The sequence below is a fragment of the Tenrec ecaudatus genome, chromosome 17 (assembly GCF_050624435.1).
Source record: "Tenrec ecaudatus isolate mTenEca1 chromosome 17, mTenEca1.hap1, whole genome shotgun sequence".
In the NCBI taxonomy this organism is placed as follows: Eukaryota; Metazoa; Chordata; class Mammalia; order Afrosoricida; family Tenrecidae; genus Tenrec; species Tenrec ecaudatus.
Genome location: NC_134546.1, coordinates 48,169,960 through 48,187,805, shown reverse-complemented (window position 1 = coordinate 48,187,805; position 17,846 = coordinate 48,169,960). Strand labels below are relative to the sequence as shown.

Here is a 17,846-nt window from a genome sequence, read left to right as displayed (position 1 = left end):
CTCGGGACCGGGCGCCGCGGCGGCGTGCAGGGGAGGCGCGGCGCGGCGAGCGGGCGCAACCCCCGGCGGGACCGCGGCTGCGGCAGCGGCATGGGCGCGCGCAGGGACGGTGAGCGCCCGGCGCCAGGCTCTGCCCCGCGGGAAGGCCGGCTTTCCGCCCCGCGCCGCTGCTCCCCGAGCCTCCCGGAGGAGAGGCGGCTGCCCCTGGGGAAAGCGAGCGAGGCGGCGGGCCGACGCCCGGGCAGCGCGGGGCGCTATGTCGCCGGCCGGCGGACCCCGCGCCCCGGGCCCCGCCACTGTCCCCCGTAGCCTGTCCCTCCTGCGCGAATGCTCGGGCCGCTCCCGCCTCGTGCTGGCCCTGGGGGCCACGCAAATGGCGCTCGGATGCCTCATTGTGGCCGTCAGCTTCGCCGCGCTGGCGCTGACCACCTCGGCCCGGATCCGCCACTCCAGCCCCTTCTGGGCCGGCTTCTCGGTGAGTGGACCGCAGGGTTCCGGGGGACTGAGGGTCTGGGACCCACTTCGGGGGGGAGGGGCGGGGGTTTAGCAAAATAGAGAGAGACCTTGAATTGCCTTTGGAATGCTTGGGCATTTATCACTGCAATCAACAGGGATACATGTATGATGGGATGAAGGTTAAAACACACCCATCGTTCCCTCTCCGCACCAATTATTAATGAGGCGAAAGAAAGACCCGCACTTTCAAATCTCCGAAGTTAATAAGCAAATGTGACGTGAAGAGAGTCAGTGTTAGCAGGCTGGGAGAGATGGCTGAGTCAGCATCCTGCTAGGAGGGTCCTTGGTTGTTTCTGGGGGCTGTGGTAGGTAAGTGGCACCTCCTTCAGCGAGGGGACACTGGCCGCTCTGGATCCCCCATCCGTGACTGCAGCCAGCAAGTTCGGGAGAAGGGCAGGCAGTGGTCCTCTCAAGCTCAGAGAGGGATGTCCTGGGGTGAATCTGTTTTCTCAGTAAATCCCTTCCTCCATATGTGCCTGGTGGCGCTGATGCATTTCGAACGTTTTCCCGTCCACCTCAGGTGGTGTCTGTTCTTTCCGGGCTCACAGGTTAATTTTAAATGTACTCTTACAGCAGTGGGGACACCTAGGTACCGACCGGAGCAAAGGTAGAGAGGTTCATGTAATATTTTCCCATGTCATTTTTCTCTCTCTTGTCCAATGTGAGTATTCCAGGTACTTTTTTTCCTCCCCCTAAGAGGACCAGCCACCAGTACCAATCATTTCTCAGCACCAGGGGAGGGAGAGTTCTGCTCATGAGTGAGAGCTCTCTTGGCTGGTGTGGCTGCCAAGCCTCAGGGCTTCACAGGGATCTGGAAGCTCAGCCAGGCTGCCAGTTACAGGCTTTTAAGGCTCCTGTGAACCTCAAGTGGTCGCTCCAGTGCAGAACCAGTGTCGGTGTGTGTGTCCTGGCACAGCCCTCTGGTTACTAGCCGTACCTGTGGCCACTCACTGCCTTTGAGCCCACTATCACCTGGGTATTAGCTCTGTCCTGGCCTGTGACTAGTGTCTGGCAAGTGGGTGAAGATGGGGTGTGTTCTCTGAGCTCCAGAACAAGATGATGATCCATTTTCACGTTGATTTGAGAAACAATGAGTAACAAATTTCCTTAAGAGAAAGCCACTATTGAAGCAAGTGATTATTCCCGAGTTCATTTTTGGGATTTTGGAAAAACAAAACAAAAACAGTTTATATGAATATGAATAAATATGGAAAAGGGAAAATATATTCCAAGTATTTAAAAAGAGAGGCACTTATTCTGAGAACTTTTGACATCTGTAACTATATTTGGCTATGACAGTAAAGTACATTTTATAGGCTTGCACATTCAGAGTGTCAATGTAAAGAAAGAAGGATCCTGGCAGGAATCCAAACCAAACCAACCTGACTGCCATCGAATCAATTCTGACTCTTGGCGACAGTTTAGGACAGGGTAGAACTGCCCCTGTGGGTTTATGGGCATAGAAAACCTCATCTTTTCCCCATGAAGTAGCTGGTGGTTTCGAACAGCTAATGTCCGGGTTAGCAGCCCAATGGGTTCCCCACGACACCACCCCACCAGAGCTCTTTCAAGTAGGAACAGGGAGACGCCATTCAAATGCTCAACTATGGTTAGTCATCACACATGTGCTGTTCAGTTTTTAGCAGTATTTAATACGCATTCTTTTCATACTGTCTGTATTGTGAACACTAAGTCAGACAGGTGGCAGAGTGGTAGATGAGCTTCGTTTCCTGACTCCACCGTCAATCCTTCCCATTTCCATTTAGCTTTGGTTACACAATTGGTAAGGAGTCCTAGTAGTGCAATAGAGAAGTGCTGAGTTGCTAATGAAAGGTTGGCAGTTTGAACCTACCCAGGGGATTGGTGGGAGAAAGACCTTGTTGTGATCTGCTACCATGAAGATGGCAGGTGACCGCTACCCCGAGGTTATAGATGTATAGGTTCAGAGCGCTTGCTGGGAGGGCGCTCAATGAACGGTGGCTCAGGATTAGCACGAATTTACTATTTTCATGTTCTCTTTGCCTTTTTCTGACACGGTTAACATTCTAACCAGGTTAGTATAGCAGGCATGGCTCTTTTTTTGTGAATGTTACTGAGAGTTTTGCTCTACTTCCAAACTTCATTGTTTGTGTAAATAGTATCCAGTCACTTGAGTTTTTAATCTGTTCAAGTCAACAATCCAGGCATTTTGGTCTAAAAAGCTGCCCTGTACATACACACTTTCCTTTTATAAACCATTTTAAAAATTCTATACTATTGGCTAAATTTACAGTACTATCAATAGAGTCTATCCCAGGGGTATGATTTATAATGTTCTCCAATGAAACGATAATGTCTCTGAAGTAAACCTGGGACACATATAAACTGTGATATTCCGCAACGAGTTTTTGTCCCTGCGGGAACTAGCAAAGTCTACCCGGGTGATTTGTAAGGAGCCAGAGATAAGTCATGCCCATGTGCTCACAGCAACAAAGAATTAAGCCAAGGTTTTATTACAGCGTGGGTATCATGTCAAAAGAAATGAAGGGGGTCCTCCTCGTGAATTGAGAGGACCTTGTCTAGGGGGATGTTCTTTGTTTTTAAAGGCACATTCAAGGGCGTACGAGGTGATGCTGCACCTCTACAGATGGCCAGGCAACTTTCTAATTAGTTATTCAGTGCATCCGTGGGTCTCTTGCCTACTTTCTTTGAAATTTATCGGGGCTGTAGCTCTGTGTCACAATCAGATTGATCTCAGGCTACAGTGCTGTGTCAGGATGTTTCAGATATTCACAAGAGCCAAGCTTGAAGGTTAATAGTTGAACCAGGTCTCTTCTCCCAGGATCCACTGTTCATTCCCTTAGCAGGCAGAAGTCTCTGTTCTACCCCTGTCACAAACCATGATATATGAATGGATTTTAAGCTCAAACATAATCCTAGCCCTAATCGAAGAACAATTAGTTCTTTTTTTTTCTGATTTCAAAATGTATTACACAACCCCAGGATCAGAACTGTGAGTCCAGAAATAAACTCACCCAACTCTGGTCCACTGATTTTTAAAAATTTATTTTGTTGCTGAGAATATACTAGGCAAAACATACACCAATCCAACAGTTTCTATATCTACAATTCAATGAAAATGATTTCATTCATGTCTATTTGATGCCAAATACATAGTTTGTAATCATACATAATGAACTGAGCAGAATGTTACTAATTAAGATAAATTATTTTTGATTATAAGAAGACCTCAGGGAATATTTTGTTTTAAGGTTTAAAGAATATTTCACGGATAGTTTTAGAGGTACATCCAGCCTCCATAGCTCCAAAAAATTCTGGAATCTATGAGAATTTGCAACTGTATTCCAGTGATCTTGATTCATCGTCATAATAAAAGTACTCAGCAATGTTAGCCAGATAGCATACATTTCTAGTTCCATGTCAAAGATAGCAGGTGTTCATGGAAGCAATTAGCCATAAAAATCCATATCCCCTCATATTCCTGGTTCTCCTTCTTCCTCTATTTAAAGGGAGTATAGTACACTGATTTTTGCAAAGGATATTAAATACATTCTCTGGGTACAGGAAAGTCTCTTCAATAAATAGTGTAGGGATAACTGGACTTGCACATGTAGAAAAATGAAACAGGATGCATGCATGCCTCACATCATACATAAAAACAAATTCAAAATGGGCCAAAACCCAAAATGAGCAAACTAAAACCATAAAATTGTTATAAGACAATAGAGGGAAAGGGATGTTTACCCTTACTTTTAACAATGGATTATCTAAGGCAATAGCAAATCCACAAATAAAAAATATAAATGGAACCTCAAAATGTTTCATAAGTTTTTACTATAAAAATGAAAAGAAAATATATATGTGTATATATCTTTAACAAATTAAAAAATGAGTCAGGACTTGAACAGATACTTTACCAAATAAGACATTCAAATGGTTACCAAATACATTAAAAGATACAGAACAATACAAATCAAATCCACAATAGGATACTATTTCATCGACTCAGGGGAAGAGGGTTAGAAAAGTTAAGATTAAAAACAACAAAATACCCAGAAAATAAAAAATGATGGTAAGGAACTCATCAATTTCTGGTGAGAATACAACATGGTACAGCCACTGTGTAAAACAATGGCACAGTTATTAAAAAATCTAAAACTAGGACTAACGTGTTGTTGTTAGGTGGGCTAACTCATAGGGACTCTGTGTATAACGGAATAAAACCTTTCCATTCATGAAGTATCCACAGATTTGTTATGTTTAAGCCCACTGTTGTGGCCACTGTGTCAATCTATCTACTGAAGGTCTTCCTCATTTTCTTTTTTTTTTTAGGTTCACTTAATTTTTTGTTGTTCTATTTATTTTTTAAATCATTTCATTAGGGGCTCATACAACTCTTATCACAATCCATACATCCACCCATTGTGTCAAGCATATCTGTACATTCATTGCCCTCATTGTTCTCAAAACATTTGCTCTCCACTTAAGCCCCTGACATCAGGTCCTCATTTTTCCCTCCCTCCTTGCTCCCACCTCCCTCATGAACTCTTGATATTTTATAAATTATTATTTTGTCATATCTTGCCATGTCAGATGTCTCCCTTCACCCACTTTTCTGTAGTCCGCCCTCCAGGGAGGAGGTCACATGTACATGCTTGTAATCGGTTCCCCCTTTCCAACCCACCCTCCCAGTATCGCCACTCAGACCACTGGTCCTGAAGGGATCATCCGCCCTGGATTCCCTGTGTTTCCAGTTCCTATCTGTACCAGTGTACATCCTCTGGTCTAGCCAGACTTGCAAGGTAGAATTGGGATCGTGATAGGGGGGAAGGAAGCATTTAAGAACTAGAGGAAAATTGTATGGTTCATCCTTCCTCATTTTCACTGTTTCTCTACCAAGCATGTCTTTCTTCAGAAGCTGGTCCCTCTGGATAACAAGTCCAAAGAACATGAAATGAAGTCTCACCATCGTTGTTTCTAAGGTGCATTCTGGCTATACTTTTTCCAAGATAGATTTGATTGCTCTTCTGGTAGGCCTTTGTAATTTAATATTCTTCACCAACAGTCTCATAGTGCAATTGCAGTTTAACAATGCTTAGACAAAAGTCTAAAGACATATCAAAGTGTAGTATTGCCATGCCAGCTTCAGGAAGTTCTTTTTCTCCTTTTAATAGAATTTTCACCTCTAAGAAAAGTCTGGCTGGATTTAAATGTTCTTTTTGGCCAGGGTGATAGCACTGAGAGCCTTGCCATAATAGTCTCTCATCCCAATCTATATGCGTGGTGCCCAGTAACCGTAGAACTTTAGCCAGTCTTTCTAGCCCAGTAGACTCCTTATTCATATTCCCAGCACCATAACTTTGGCCAAGGCATAAAGGACTCTCCTCATATTCTGCTTGTAGGTTTCCACTCCAAAGTTGTAACAGAGAACATGAAGATATCCTGTCATTTTAGGTAGTCTAATTAGCATATCGTTACAGAGCAACACCCAAATAGATGCTCTTTGAAAATTCCCTTGAGCTTATCAAGCATCAAGGAACAAAAAAGTATATCATTGTAAATGTGGGTGAGTGCAGAGTGGAGACTCAAAGCCCATTGGTAGCCAACGGGACACCCCTTACTGAAGGGTCGTGGGGAGGAGATGAACCAGTCAGGGTGCAGGGTAGCAACGATGAAAAATACAACTTTTCTCTAGTTCCTAAATGCTTCCTTCCCTACCACTCTCCACTATCATGATCCAAATTCTACCTTGCAAGTCTGTCTAGATCAGAGGATGTACACTGGTACAGATAGCAACTGGAAACACAGGGAATCCAGGGCAGATGATCCCTTCAGGACCAGTGGTGAGAGTGGCGATGCCTGGAGGGTGGAGAGAATGTGGGGTAGAAAGAGGGAACTGATTACAAGAATCTACATATGGCCTCCTCCCTGGGGGAGGGACAGCAGAGAAGAGGGTGGGGGGAGACATCAGACAGTGTAACATATGACAAAATAGTAATAATTTATGAATGATGAAGGGTTCATAAGGTAGGGGGAGTGGGGAGGGAGGGGGGAATGAGCAGCAGATATTAAGGGCTCAAGTAGAAGGCAAATGTTTTGAGAATGGTTATGGCAACAAATGTACATATGTTCTTGACACAATGGATAAGAATTGTACGAGCCCCCAATAAAATGATTTTTTTTCAAAAAGAAAGTTTCCTTGAGCAAATGCGGATTCTGCCTGATAAGAAACCACTTTGAAGAGGCCTCTCTCTCTCCACAGCAATCTTCTGCAGAGTCTAGTGGGTCTCAATGGAGCACCTTTGCATTAATTTGACATATAATTGCTCCAGACAAGACCTGGCAGATTGAAAAACTCCTCAGCAGTCTCGGGATATCCATTATCCACCCACCCCTTTCTGGTTTTCACATTGGTCAAAAGCTGTCTTCTGTTAGCTTCTTCTGAAGAAATTTAGCCTGCACACATGCTCACTAACTTGCAAGCAACATGACATAATTTACTTTTCTATCTTCACTAATAACCAAACCTATTCTCTTCATAAGCACCCAGTTCCATGGGTTTACTGCCATTTCTGTCACCTGAGCATACTGTATGGGTAGGTTTACTGCCATTTCTTCCATTTGAGCATCCTGTGTGTGAGCCATAGACTCCTTGAGGATATTGGCTGTGTCCATGAAGAGTCTATCAACGGTATGCTAGGTGAATTATCCTTCACGGTCAGGAAGCTCACAGTCGGTATCAGCTCCTCTTTTTTTCCCCCTCTCTTCCCTACCCTCCCACCCTTGTGAACCCTTGATAATTTATACATTTTTATGTTCACATATTATACTGTCTGCTGTCTCCCTTCACCCATTTAAAAATTGTTCTAAATTTTAGCATTTTTGCAGCTTTTGATTGAGGTTTTCTATGTTTAATTCTGTCATCGTTGTTTGGTTTTTCTTTTGTATTTTTTATTCGAAATCAGGAGAGGTAAGTCTACAGAAACTGGACTAATAATTTCCTAGGACCGTGACAGGAGTGTTTCAGGAAAATGGGGCACTAACAACGAGAACAAGCAATGATAAAATGTTTTAAAATTGATTGTAGTAATGATTGCATAACTATGTTTAATATGATTGAACTATTGAATTGTATGATATGTCAATTACTTGTCAATAAAACTGTTTTGTTTTGTTTTTTTAAAAGCCATGATTACAGCCAAGAAAATTTTCTGGGTCAGCATTCCTTGTCACATAGCTTTGTGAGTTAGGCCAGGTTGATGAGAGAAACAAATCTAGAGACACTCATGTATGTATAAGAAAGAGCTTCATATCAAAGAGTAATTTTATGTTAAGAAAACATTCCAGCCTATTTCAGATCAAGTCCATAAATTTGAGATTAACCCATAAATCCGATTTTAGGACATGAATTCCTCTTCAGATTTACTCAACACATGCAATGTTGCCAAATGCAGGGGGATCACAGGCTGGTGAGTGGAAAGCCCTGTGGATGATTCAATGTCAGTGAACACATCTCCAGGGTTCTGGCTGCCATCATTGTGGCTCCATGAGGCTTGTCAACAGGCAGGTGTAGCAGAAAAAGAGGATCTCTTACCTCCAGGGAGGAAGAGAGGAAGTGCCAAAATCCTCATAAGGCCACGCCCATAAGGAAGGAATCACTCAGATGTAACCTGATTGACAGACTAGACTCCACCCATTCTTATTTATCAAATTGACATGAAATTGTGTGACTACCACAGGTTGCTATGAGTTTCTGAGTTGAAAGTGACTGGGCAGCACTAACAACATTAAGTCCTGGTGGCACAAATCTTAAAGCACTCAACTGCTCATTTCAAACCCAGCACCCACTCAAGGAGTAGAGTAGGTGGAAGAAAAATTTGGGGGGAAAGTGGGAGGAAAAAAATATGGCAGTAGAAGCCCATGCACCAGCTCACCTCTGTCTTATGGCTTATGGGTTATTTATGAGTCTGAATTCATAGGATGGCAATGATGTCTTTGTTTTTTAAAAATCACTTATGGCAGTAGTGGTTTGAACCCATCAGCCATGGGAGAAAAAAACAAGCAAACAAACAAAAAATGCAATGGAGTTGATTCTGACTACTTGTGACCTTATAAGACAGAGTAGAACTGCTCCCTGGGATTTCAGAAGACCAGAAACCTTTGTAGGAGCAAGAGCCATCATCTTGCATTGGGAAACCAATATCCCATCTTTGTAAACCTTATTAAGGTCTACTCCGCCCTGTTGGATTCAACTTAGTGACGTGCAACAACAGCACAGCATTGGTGCTCCCTAGTACATGGAAAGAGAGTTGAATTGTAATAATACAAATTAATTGTATATTTGCTACACTTTGGTGCAAAAGGTAGATAAATATGTGAAACAATTATCCAGTTTTGGTTTCCAATTTTATTCTTTCAACAACTATACTATGTTAGTTGTAACCTCATGATTCAGAGTAATTCCACAAGTGTTTGGCCTTGGGGAAGCCATAAGGAACATGATCAACTCTATTTTCATTTTAGTGATTTTAAGGTAACTTCTACCTGGTTCATATCCCACCCTTCCTGTTCGCACCATTCCATCCAAGTTCTTGTGAACTTATTTTATTTCCTCAAACACTCTGCTCCAAACACATTTAAAAAATCTTTCCATACATCGCATATCTCTTCCCACTTGGTCACAGACTTTGTGAAAATAGCAGGTGGTTTCCATGATGCTAACACATGTTTTCAAGTCAGGATGCCTATGACTGGATAATAGGAGCCCCTGGCTATACACGTGCCCTCTGGTACTGAGTCTATGAACCAACCCCAGCCAACGACCACTGCATCAGTTCTCAAGGCTATACCTCATTATGAGAGGATATCGCCTCACCTTTCTTCTGAGGAGCAGATGGTGTGTTCAAACTACTGAGCTTGTGATTAGAAGTATGACATGTTGTTGTTGTTAGGTACCGTCCAGTCAGTTCTGTACAGCAGTCCTCAAAACTGTTATCTTTACGGTCCATTGCTGCAGCTGCTGTGTTAGTCCCTCTCATTGGCAGCTCCCTTATTTGCATTGCCCCACCAATTTACCAAGCATGCGGTCCCTTTCCAGGCACTGGTCTTTCCTGATAATATGTCCAACTTACACCAGGTGAAGTCTCACTATTCTCACTTCTAAGGAGTATTCTGGTTGTACTTCTTCCAAAACAGATTTGTTTGTTCTTTGGACAGTCCCTGGTGCTTTCAATATTCATTGCCAGCACCATAATTCAAACACACTGATTCTTCTTTATTCAATATACCACCTTCACATGCACATGAAGGAATTGAAAATACCAAGCCATGCACACCTTGTCCTCAAAGTAGCATCCTTGCTTTTCAATACTTTCCAGAGGCCTTGTGCAGATTTACCCTATGCAAGGCTTCCTTGGATCTCTTGACTGCTGCTTCCATGAGCATTGATTGTAGATCCAAGCAAGACAAAATCCTTGACTTTGTTTTCTGTACATTGAATTGTAATCCATACAGAAAAGTGCAGCCCTTGATCTGCATCAGCAATTCCTTGAGAGTCCTCTCCACTTTCAGCAAGCAAGATTGTGTCGTCTGCATATCACAGGTTGTTCATAAGCCCACTTTCGATACCAGTGCTGCATGAGTTTCCATAGAGAACAGCTCCTCTGCTTACAGATTGAGTGAGTCTGGTGATAGGATCCAACCCTGACACACACCTTTCCTGATTTACACCACCCACTCGATTCCCTTGTTCTGTTTGCACAACTGCCTCTCAATCCATGTACAAGTTCTGTGGAGCAAGATGAAGTGTTCTGGAACTGCTATTGTTCTCCATAGTTTATTATGGTCCACACAGTCGACTGCCTTTGAGTATTAAGTAAAAAAAACCATCACTAAACATCTGTCTGCTATTCTCCACAGTGAACCAACTTTTGTTTGTTTGTTTCTTGTAATAACATTCTGTAGTTTTCTTTGTACAGGTCTATTGTTTCTTTAGTTAGGTTTATTCTTAAGTATTTAATATTTTGTTTGGCTATTGAAAATGGTATTGTTTCTTGATGTCTTTTTCAGCGCTCTCTTCAACGTTATAAAGGAATCCAATTGATTTCTGCTTGTTAATAGTGTATCTTGCTATTTGACCAAATCTCTCAATTGTCTCCAGCTAGCTTTTTGTCGATTCTTGGAGGTTTCTATATATACATTTATATCATCTTCAAATATCAAGTTTCATTTCTTTATTACCCAATTGCATTCCTTTGGTTTTGTTTATTATTTTTATTTAGTGGTTCTGCCTAAGACTTACAGCAGAATTTAGAATAAGAATGGATGACAGGGAACATTTTTGTCTGGTTCCTGTTCTCAGGAGAAATGCTTTCATTTTCTTTCCCATGGAGTGTGTTACGGCCTTTGGTTTTACATGTGTGGCCCTTATTATATTGAGAAATGTCCCTTTTACTCCAATCTTGTTGAGAGTTTTATCATAAATAGGTGTTGGATATTGTCAAATGCCTTTCCTACATCTATTGATACACTCATATGGTTTTTATTTTTGTTTTGTTCATGTAGTGGATTACATTGATTGTTTTTCTAATGTTGAACCATCCTTGCATCCTGGTATAAATACCACTTGTTTTTGATGAATTATTTTGATATGTTTATTAGTTTGGTATGTTTAGATTCTATTGGCCAGAATTATATTGTTAAATTTTGTATCTATAAATGAAGTATATTGGTCTCTTAATATTGTCAAGCTGTCTTTTTCTTCAACTCTGCGAAGATCTGACTGATGTATTTTGAGGGTCTTTCATTTGGGAATGTGTGTTTATTATGGTTATCTTGCTCTTCTCTTGTTCCTTTAGTCGATATGTAGTATCCAGTCTTGTTTCTCAGTATTTATCTGTATTATCATGGCTCTTGTTATTTGTCTTGGAATCTATTAATCATGGACTAATATTTCCCCTCTTGCCTTTTAAGTTTGATATTGGCTTAGTAAATTTTTCTCTATTCTTTGATTTTTATGTCTTTATCTTTGATAATATAAATAGATTGTTTTCTCATCCAGTCTGATACTCCTTGTCTCTTGATTCGTACATTTAATCAATTGACATTCAGCGTCATTATTGTTGTATGCAGGTTTATTGCTGTTATTTTGCCGTATTTGCTTTCTATTCTTTCTTTGTGTATGTGTGCTTGTGTATGTGTGCATGTGTATTGGTATCTTTGTTCCTCCTTTGTTGTTATGAGTACTGCTTTCAGTGTATTGGTTTCTGTGTGGTGGTGTTCCGTATGTTGCTCTTAGGTTTGTCTGCTGTTGTTGTTGATTCTTTACTCATAGTGATCTCAGTAATGATTTTTGTAATGCTGGTTTTGTTTTGTTTTCCAAAATATATTTTTCCCCAGCCCTGCTCTTTGTTTTCCAAAATATTTTATTTGGAGTTGATACAGATATTATTCCATAGTTCAATCTTTGCATCTTTCAGTCTATATCATTCCATAATTTTATATCATAGAACTATACTATTCCATAGTTCAATCACATCAAGAAGTATTGTACAATTGCTACCACAAAGAGTTTCAAAACATTCTATTCTTTCTTGACATCAGCTCCCTTTTATCTGCCCATCTACACTGTAGCCACCACCACCATCCCCCACAAAAAAAAACAAAACACCAAAAACCTTATTCTACTTGTGGTGTCCCTATAGGTTCATAAATCCTGAGTTTCAGATACTGAAAAACAAAAACATACAACAAAAATTCAAAGGAGTCCCCCCCCCCCCAATGACAAAACACATCTGAGATAAGCCCCAATAGGAACAAACAAAAACAAATAAAAAATACATAAAATTTTGAAAACCAGATCAGTCCTAATGTGCATCAGAGGGGAAATCACTTGGCAAGGTTTATCATTTAAATCTTCTACATTAATCTCTTCAGTGCACTGTATTTGGTAACTAATTTCTTCCCTTCTCTCTATTGTGGATAGAGGGGAAATCACAATGTAGGCTCTGACACTATTCCCTCCTTTGGCTTCAGATGATATGATTTACAATCCTTTGGTCACGGTTGTTGGTGTCCTTCTTCCATGTGGTCTCTGTTGACATCTCATTTAGATGGCTGCTTATTTGGAAGCAAGCCTTTAAGACCACAGGCATTATTCTGATAGCCAGGCACCATCTAATTTCTTCACCACACTTTGCTATAGCACCCATATCTTCTGTGTCCCCTTCCTGAGAGTAAGTATCGAGCAGGGCCATGTTGTAAGAACTAATTGTTCTTAAATTGAAGCTAGTATTTAGTGTGAGCCCCAAACCCATTCCTGGATCTTTTTTTTTTTAATTTGCATTTGGCTCCCTTTCAAAATCTCCTTGTTAATTTATGGTAGAGTCTTATCAATCATTCTTAAAGATTGTTTAAAGTCATAAAGATCTTCTGTTAATATTGTCTTTGATTCGCCCCTAGTACTAATTTTTTTAAAAATGGTTGAGAAAGGTACTTGTGCCAATGTAGGCACAATAAAACCTTTCATGGTTGGATGCTATTTATGTAAATAATGAGAGTTGGTTGTCAGGAAATTTTTACAATAATATACACTGAGCATGTCAGTCACAGGTTTTCCAGGGAAAAAATATATATCTTAATACAGAATATATAGGGCATTAATGTATCAAGACTATGATTGCCTACTACCAGTTCAAGTATCTTAGTACAACTAATCTCTACGCTGCCCAAATGGACCCCACAGGCCAGCATGGCAAGTGACTTGGCCTAGTGGGTTGAAATAGGGGCAAGGAAAGAGCACTTTCAACAGGGGGAGGGGAGTGTACAGAAGTGGCTTCTGACACTGGTCAATTATAAAGGGGAGTCGATAACAATTAGGCATTACCGATCTTTAAATATAAGAAAATGTAGTGTACTTAGCTTTTAAGTTGTTTTTATGGCTTTCAGGGAATGCAGGACTTCTCTCCCAGTTGAACTTTTCTTGTATTTGTGAAAGATATTTCCATGCTTATTACCTGATGGCCATATTTCCCCTCTCTCCTGTTGTTCATTACTTAAAGATACTTTCAGAGGTCAGGTGGTAGCTTGTGATTTTAAGGGGAGCCCTTTTATTCTTGAATTCCTAAGCCTTTCTATGAATGCTGAGATATTAAACTATGTCTCAGAATCGGTAAAATTTCCATTGGTAAAAATGGAAAGTAAGAGGCTCTAGATACCGGCAATTGAATATCAGTCTGAGTGAGACTGATGTTGGTGTGCTGTAAAACATAGGACACTGTTTTGGAATTAATTTATCAGACAGATGCTCTTAGATATTCCTCCCATGAGAAATACTCGGTTCTTGGCTTCAAACGAGAAAGAATTCACGCCAAAGCCTAGTTTGTGATCCAAGTGGGTTTTTTATAAAGGATAGAAGCTGTTTCAGGCATTATGATAAACTGAACACAAGCCAGAGAGAGAGAGAGAGAGAGAGAGAGAGAGAGAGAGAGAGAGAGAGAGAGAGAGAGAGAGAGAGAGAGAGAGAGAGAGAGAGACTGGCCGCAGGATCACGGAGGAGCCCCTGGAAAAAGAGGGCATGGTCTGGAAGTTCCTGCCTTTTTTAGGACCTTCCGCTGGGAGGTGCAGTTGATGGTGCTGGTTGATCCTGTTAGCTGAATTAAGCCCACCTGCCCTAGATTGGGGCCCACCCAAGTGTACCACCCACGTAGGTGTACCACCCCGTCCTGTACCATAGTCACAGTGGTTCCTGTTTGAGCCCATTGTTACAGCCACGGTGTCAATCCATCTGTTGAGGGCCTTCCCATCACTAATCTGGCAGGTTGTCACACTGTGGGCCTTTTGTGTTGCTGCGATGCTGAAAGCTATGTGACTGGTATTTCAGATGCCAGCAGGGTCACCAAAGTGAACAGGCTTTATCAGAGCCTTGAAACTAAGAACAGACCAAAGAAGGTCTGTCTCCTTTTGAGGACTTAGCTAGTGGATACTAGACACAGCATCAAAACATTGTCAGATATTGAAGTAGTAGTTCCAAATAACTTACAAGACCAAAGTGGAGTAAGTGGCTTTCAGAAAACTCAAGACTTTCTGGGCCAGCATGATTCAAGGCTAAGTAAAGGACTGGGTGCACCTTTTAGTGCCAGGAGCACTGGGATGGAAATTATAAACACACTGTTAACAAGCTATGTGGGGAACCACGTGAAACCTCTCAGGACTTCACAAGGGGAAAAAGAGTCGCCATCAGTAGGAGCCCAAGGCTAATTCCTATAAGTGCAGACATGGTTCCACCCCCCAACTTTCATTACCAGTTTTTACACCATCCATCCATCCCTCCCACAGCATTCTCTACTTCTTAACTGGGTCCATTGCACGGGCCACACAGAACACACAGGTTGTATGCATGATTTTAGGGTTTATTAGAGAAGTCAATGTGCTGAAATTCAGGCTGAGAAATGCTCAGGGCACAGGCCTTCCGGTAAAGAATCTTTTCTATCATGCCCACAGGCTGGCCTCTCTTTGGCCATTGACTTCTCAGCCACAGGGCTCCTTGGCCTCTGCCCTGCTCAAGACAGTGTTACAAAGCTTTCATCACTACTGATAAATACCCAAAGGGCACAGAATACCTTAGCCTGAGGGTTCTCTGTCTCCAGGAGTCAGCAAACCAACTTCCTGGAGGTACCATACACCTCTGGCAAACTCTGACCTGAAAGCACTTAGCTTTCCTCGCTCTGTGAAATAGGAAGCCCCTGCTATGTCTTGTGCTCTGGCTTTTGGTTTTACCCTGACAGCCCCACTGTCTTTGGGTCCAAAGGATACAATCTACTCCTGGCTCTTTTCTTTTCATGGTAAGGAATTCTCCCCTCCCTGCTTCTCAGGTGACTCCTTTTATACCCAGCAGGATGGTAAAAGTAATCAATCCCAACCAGTTCCAAGTTTTTACAATCAGAATTAAACCTTGCTAAGATGATCCCAGGTGATAGAGTGATTACACATTGGGCTGCTAACTGCAAGGCTGAAGGAGGGAGAAAAGTGTGCCTTTCTGCTCCCATAAAGAGCCACAGTCTTGGAAACTCACTGGGGCAGTTCTCCCCGGTGCTATAGGATCACTCGGAGTTGGATTCAACTCAGTGACACTCACGTTTGGAACAACCACTCACGATGGTCTCATATATTCCTATCAGTGTCTCCCTCCATCTTTCCTTCCCCAGATTCATCAGAAAAAAGGACGTTTGGTGGAAGTTACAAAGACTACGGCTAGAAGAGCCATATTACATAATTCACTGGACTAGCGTACCTGTGCTCATAATTGTGCTGCGTTTTGTTGACCTTGCTTGGGTTGAAAAAATGAGTTTTGTTCAGATTGCTTATTAAAAATTCCTGACGCAGCTCAATTCTTTAACTTCTGCCCTTATAGGTGCTGCTGTCTGGTCTCATTGGGGTGGTCTCCTGGAGAAGGCCTCTCTCCCTTGTGGTAAGTCACACAGTGTCTCCGGGATGTAGTATGCAATGCGGTATTACTAAAGAGGCCTGAGCCACAGAGAGGCAAAGGGAAAGAGAAGCCTGAGTTCTTAGGGGGAAGTCCTTGAAGAGAAAAATGAATCCAGTGTTGGTGGACTGCTGAAACTATCCACTGCACGTCTGATAAATTCCCCTTTTGCGAATATGCCTCAAATATGTTTCTTAGAAGTCTTGATGTCATCCTCTTTGTTTTACTTGCTCTCCCAAAAGCAAATACCACAAGCAAATACACTTTAGAATGTAAAAACAAGCTTTGTGTTAGACATTAAAATATATGTGTATGTCTGCTATAATTGGAGTAAACTTTAGAAACATTTTGCTGAGTAAAATAAGTCAGTGGCAAAAAGGCATACTGTACAATCTCACCTACATAAAGTAAGCACATATCTAGAAATCAAATATTGTTCGTGGTAACTAAGTATAGGAGGTATGCTTAGGGAATGTTGAGTTAATGGTATTGGAGTTGGAGTAATTTGGAAAAGGATAGTAAAATGCTCGCACAACTTGAAGAAGATAATCCCTGTCGCCCAATTACACATGACAAAAACACCAAATGAGTATGCATAATCAAACAAGAAGTGTTATTTGTATGTACTGGAAACTGCAAGTGTTTGTGGGGATAAAATAGGAATATTTATTTTAATTGGAGAATGAGGAATGCACTTGGGTGGTTTCTGGAATTGCTGTTCTGCTCTTCTGAGGAGGAAGGGCACCTTGGTGGCATAGTGGTTAGAGGTTGGGCTGCCAACTGCAACATCAGAAGTTCAAAACCACCAGTCACTGCGCAGGAGACGCCTGTTAAAAGGCGCAGTCTTGGAAACCCACAGGCCAGTTTATCCTGCGCCGTAGGGTTACTGTGAATTGGAATAGCTTAATTGAAGTACGTTTGGATTTGGGGATCTGAAGATGAATAGTCAGCATGGGAGGTGCAAAGAGGAATAATTGTTGTTCTGTTAAAAAAAACTAGCAGGTTTGTTTCTATTCATTTTTATGTGTGTTCTTCTTGGTGTATGCATTTATTTATGTGTCCATGTCAGGTCTAGAAGGAGAGGTCTTCTGGGATTCAAGGAGTAATGAAATGACAAAATGGCTTTCCCTTTTATTTCTTAAATAAATTTTAAAACTCTTCAGTGATCAGTCTTGAAGTTAATGACATATTCCAAATATTAATGGAAATAGAGAAAAACCAATCTATCTGTGGTAAGCAACTCTCTTGTTGTATTTCCATGGTATCCTAAAGATAACAAGAGGATAGGAGCAGAAGTATATTTAGTTGCCTCCTATCTCTCAGTCCATATAAAACATTTCTTAAATTTATAAATTTTCAAATACACACAGAAAATAAAGTGACCCCCTGTTTATCCTTCATCCTGTTTCAATAAGTACAATATTTGGCCAATTTTGTTTCAGCCATACTCTATCTACTTCACCTTGCCCTACCTCAGCCCTTTGCTTGGTAATTTTAAAGCAAATCCCATTAGTCTATCAAGTTACTATTCGCCACAATTGGCCCCTAACTCATTACAACCCCGTGCACAACAGACTGGTACACTCTGCCCAGTCCTGTACCACCTCCGTGATTAATTGCTGATCAGTGTTGTGCTGAGCAGAGTTATGTTTTCAATGGACAATCAGTAGGAGATCACCAGGCTTTCCTCCTAGACCATCTTAATCTGGAAGCACAGCTGAAACATGTCAGCACACAAGCTTCCACTGAAAGATGGTTGATAGCTATATTACCAGACTCAATTTATCATGTCAGTTTATAGGACTCAGTGGGTCTGCCACCTGTCATCAGGAAAAGAATAGCTCAGACG

The 17,846-nt window shown here is 41.6% G+C and overlaps 1 protein-coding gene across 1 annotated transcript in view; it reads left to right on the top strand.

The window, feature by feature from the left end:
• Positions 1 to 256: 256 nt before the first annotated feature.
• ENTREP2 (endosomal transmembrane epsin interactor 2) overlaps positions 257 to 17,846 on the top strand; it is a 133,611-nt gene continuing 116,021 nt past the window's right edge. The window contains exons 1-2 of the mRNA XM_075535551.1: positions 257 to 475; positions 15,926 to 15,982. Of these exons, the coding sequence (XP_075391666.1) occupies positions 257 to 475; positions 15,926 to 15,982 (276 nt within the window). The remainder of the gene's footprint in view (positions 476 to 15,925; positions 15,983 to 17,846) is intronic.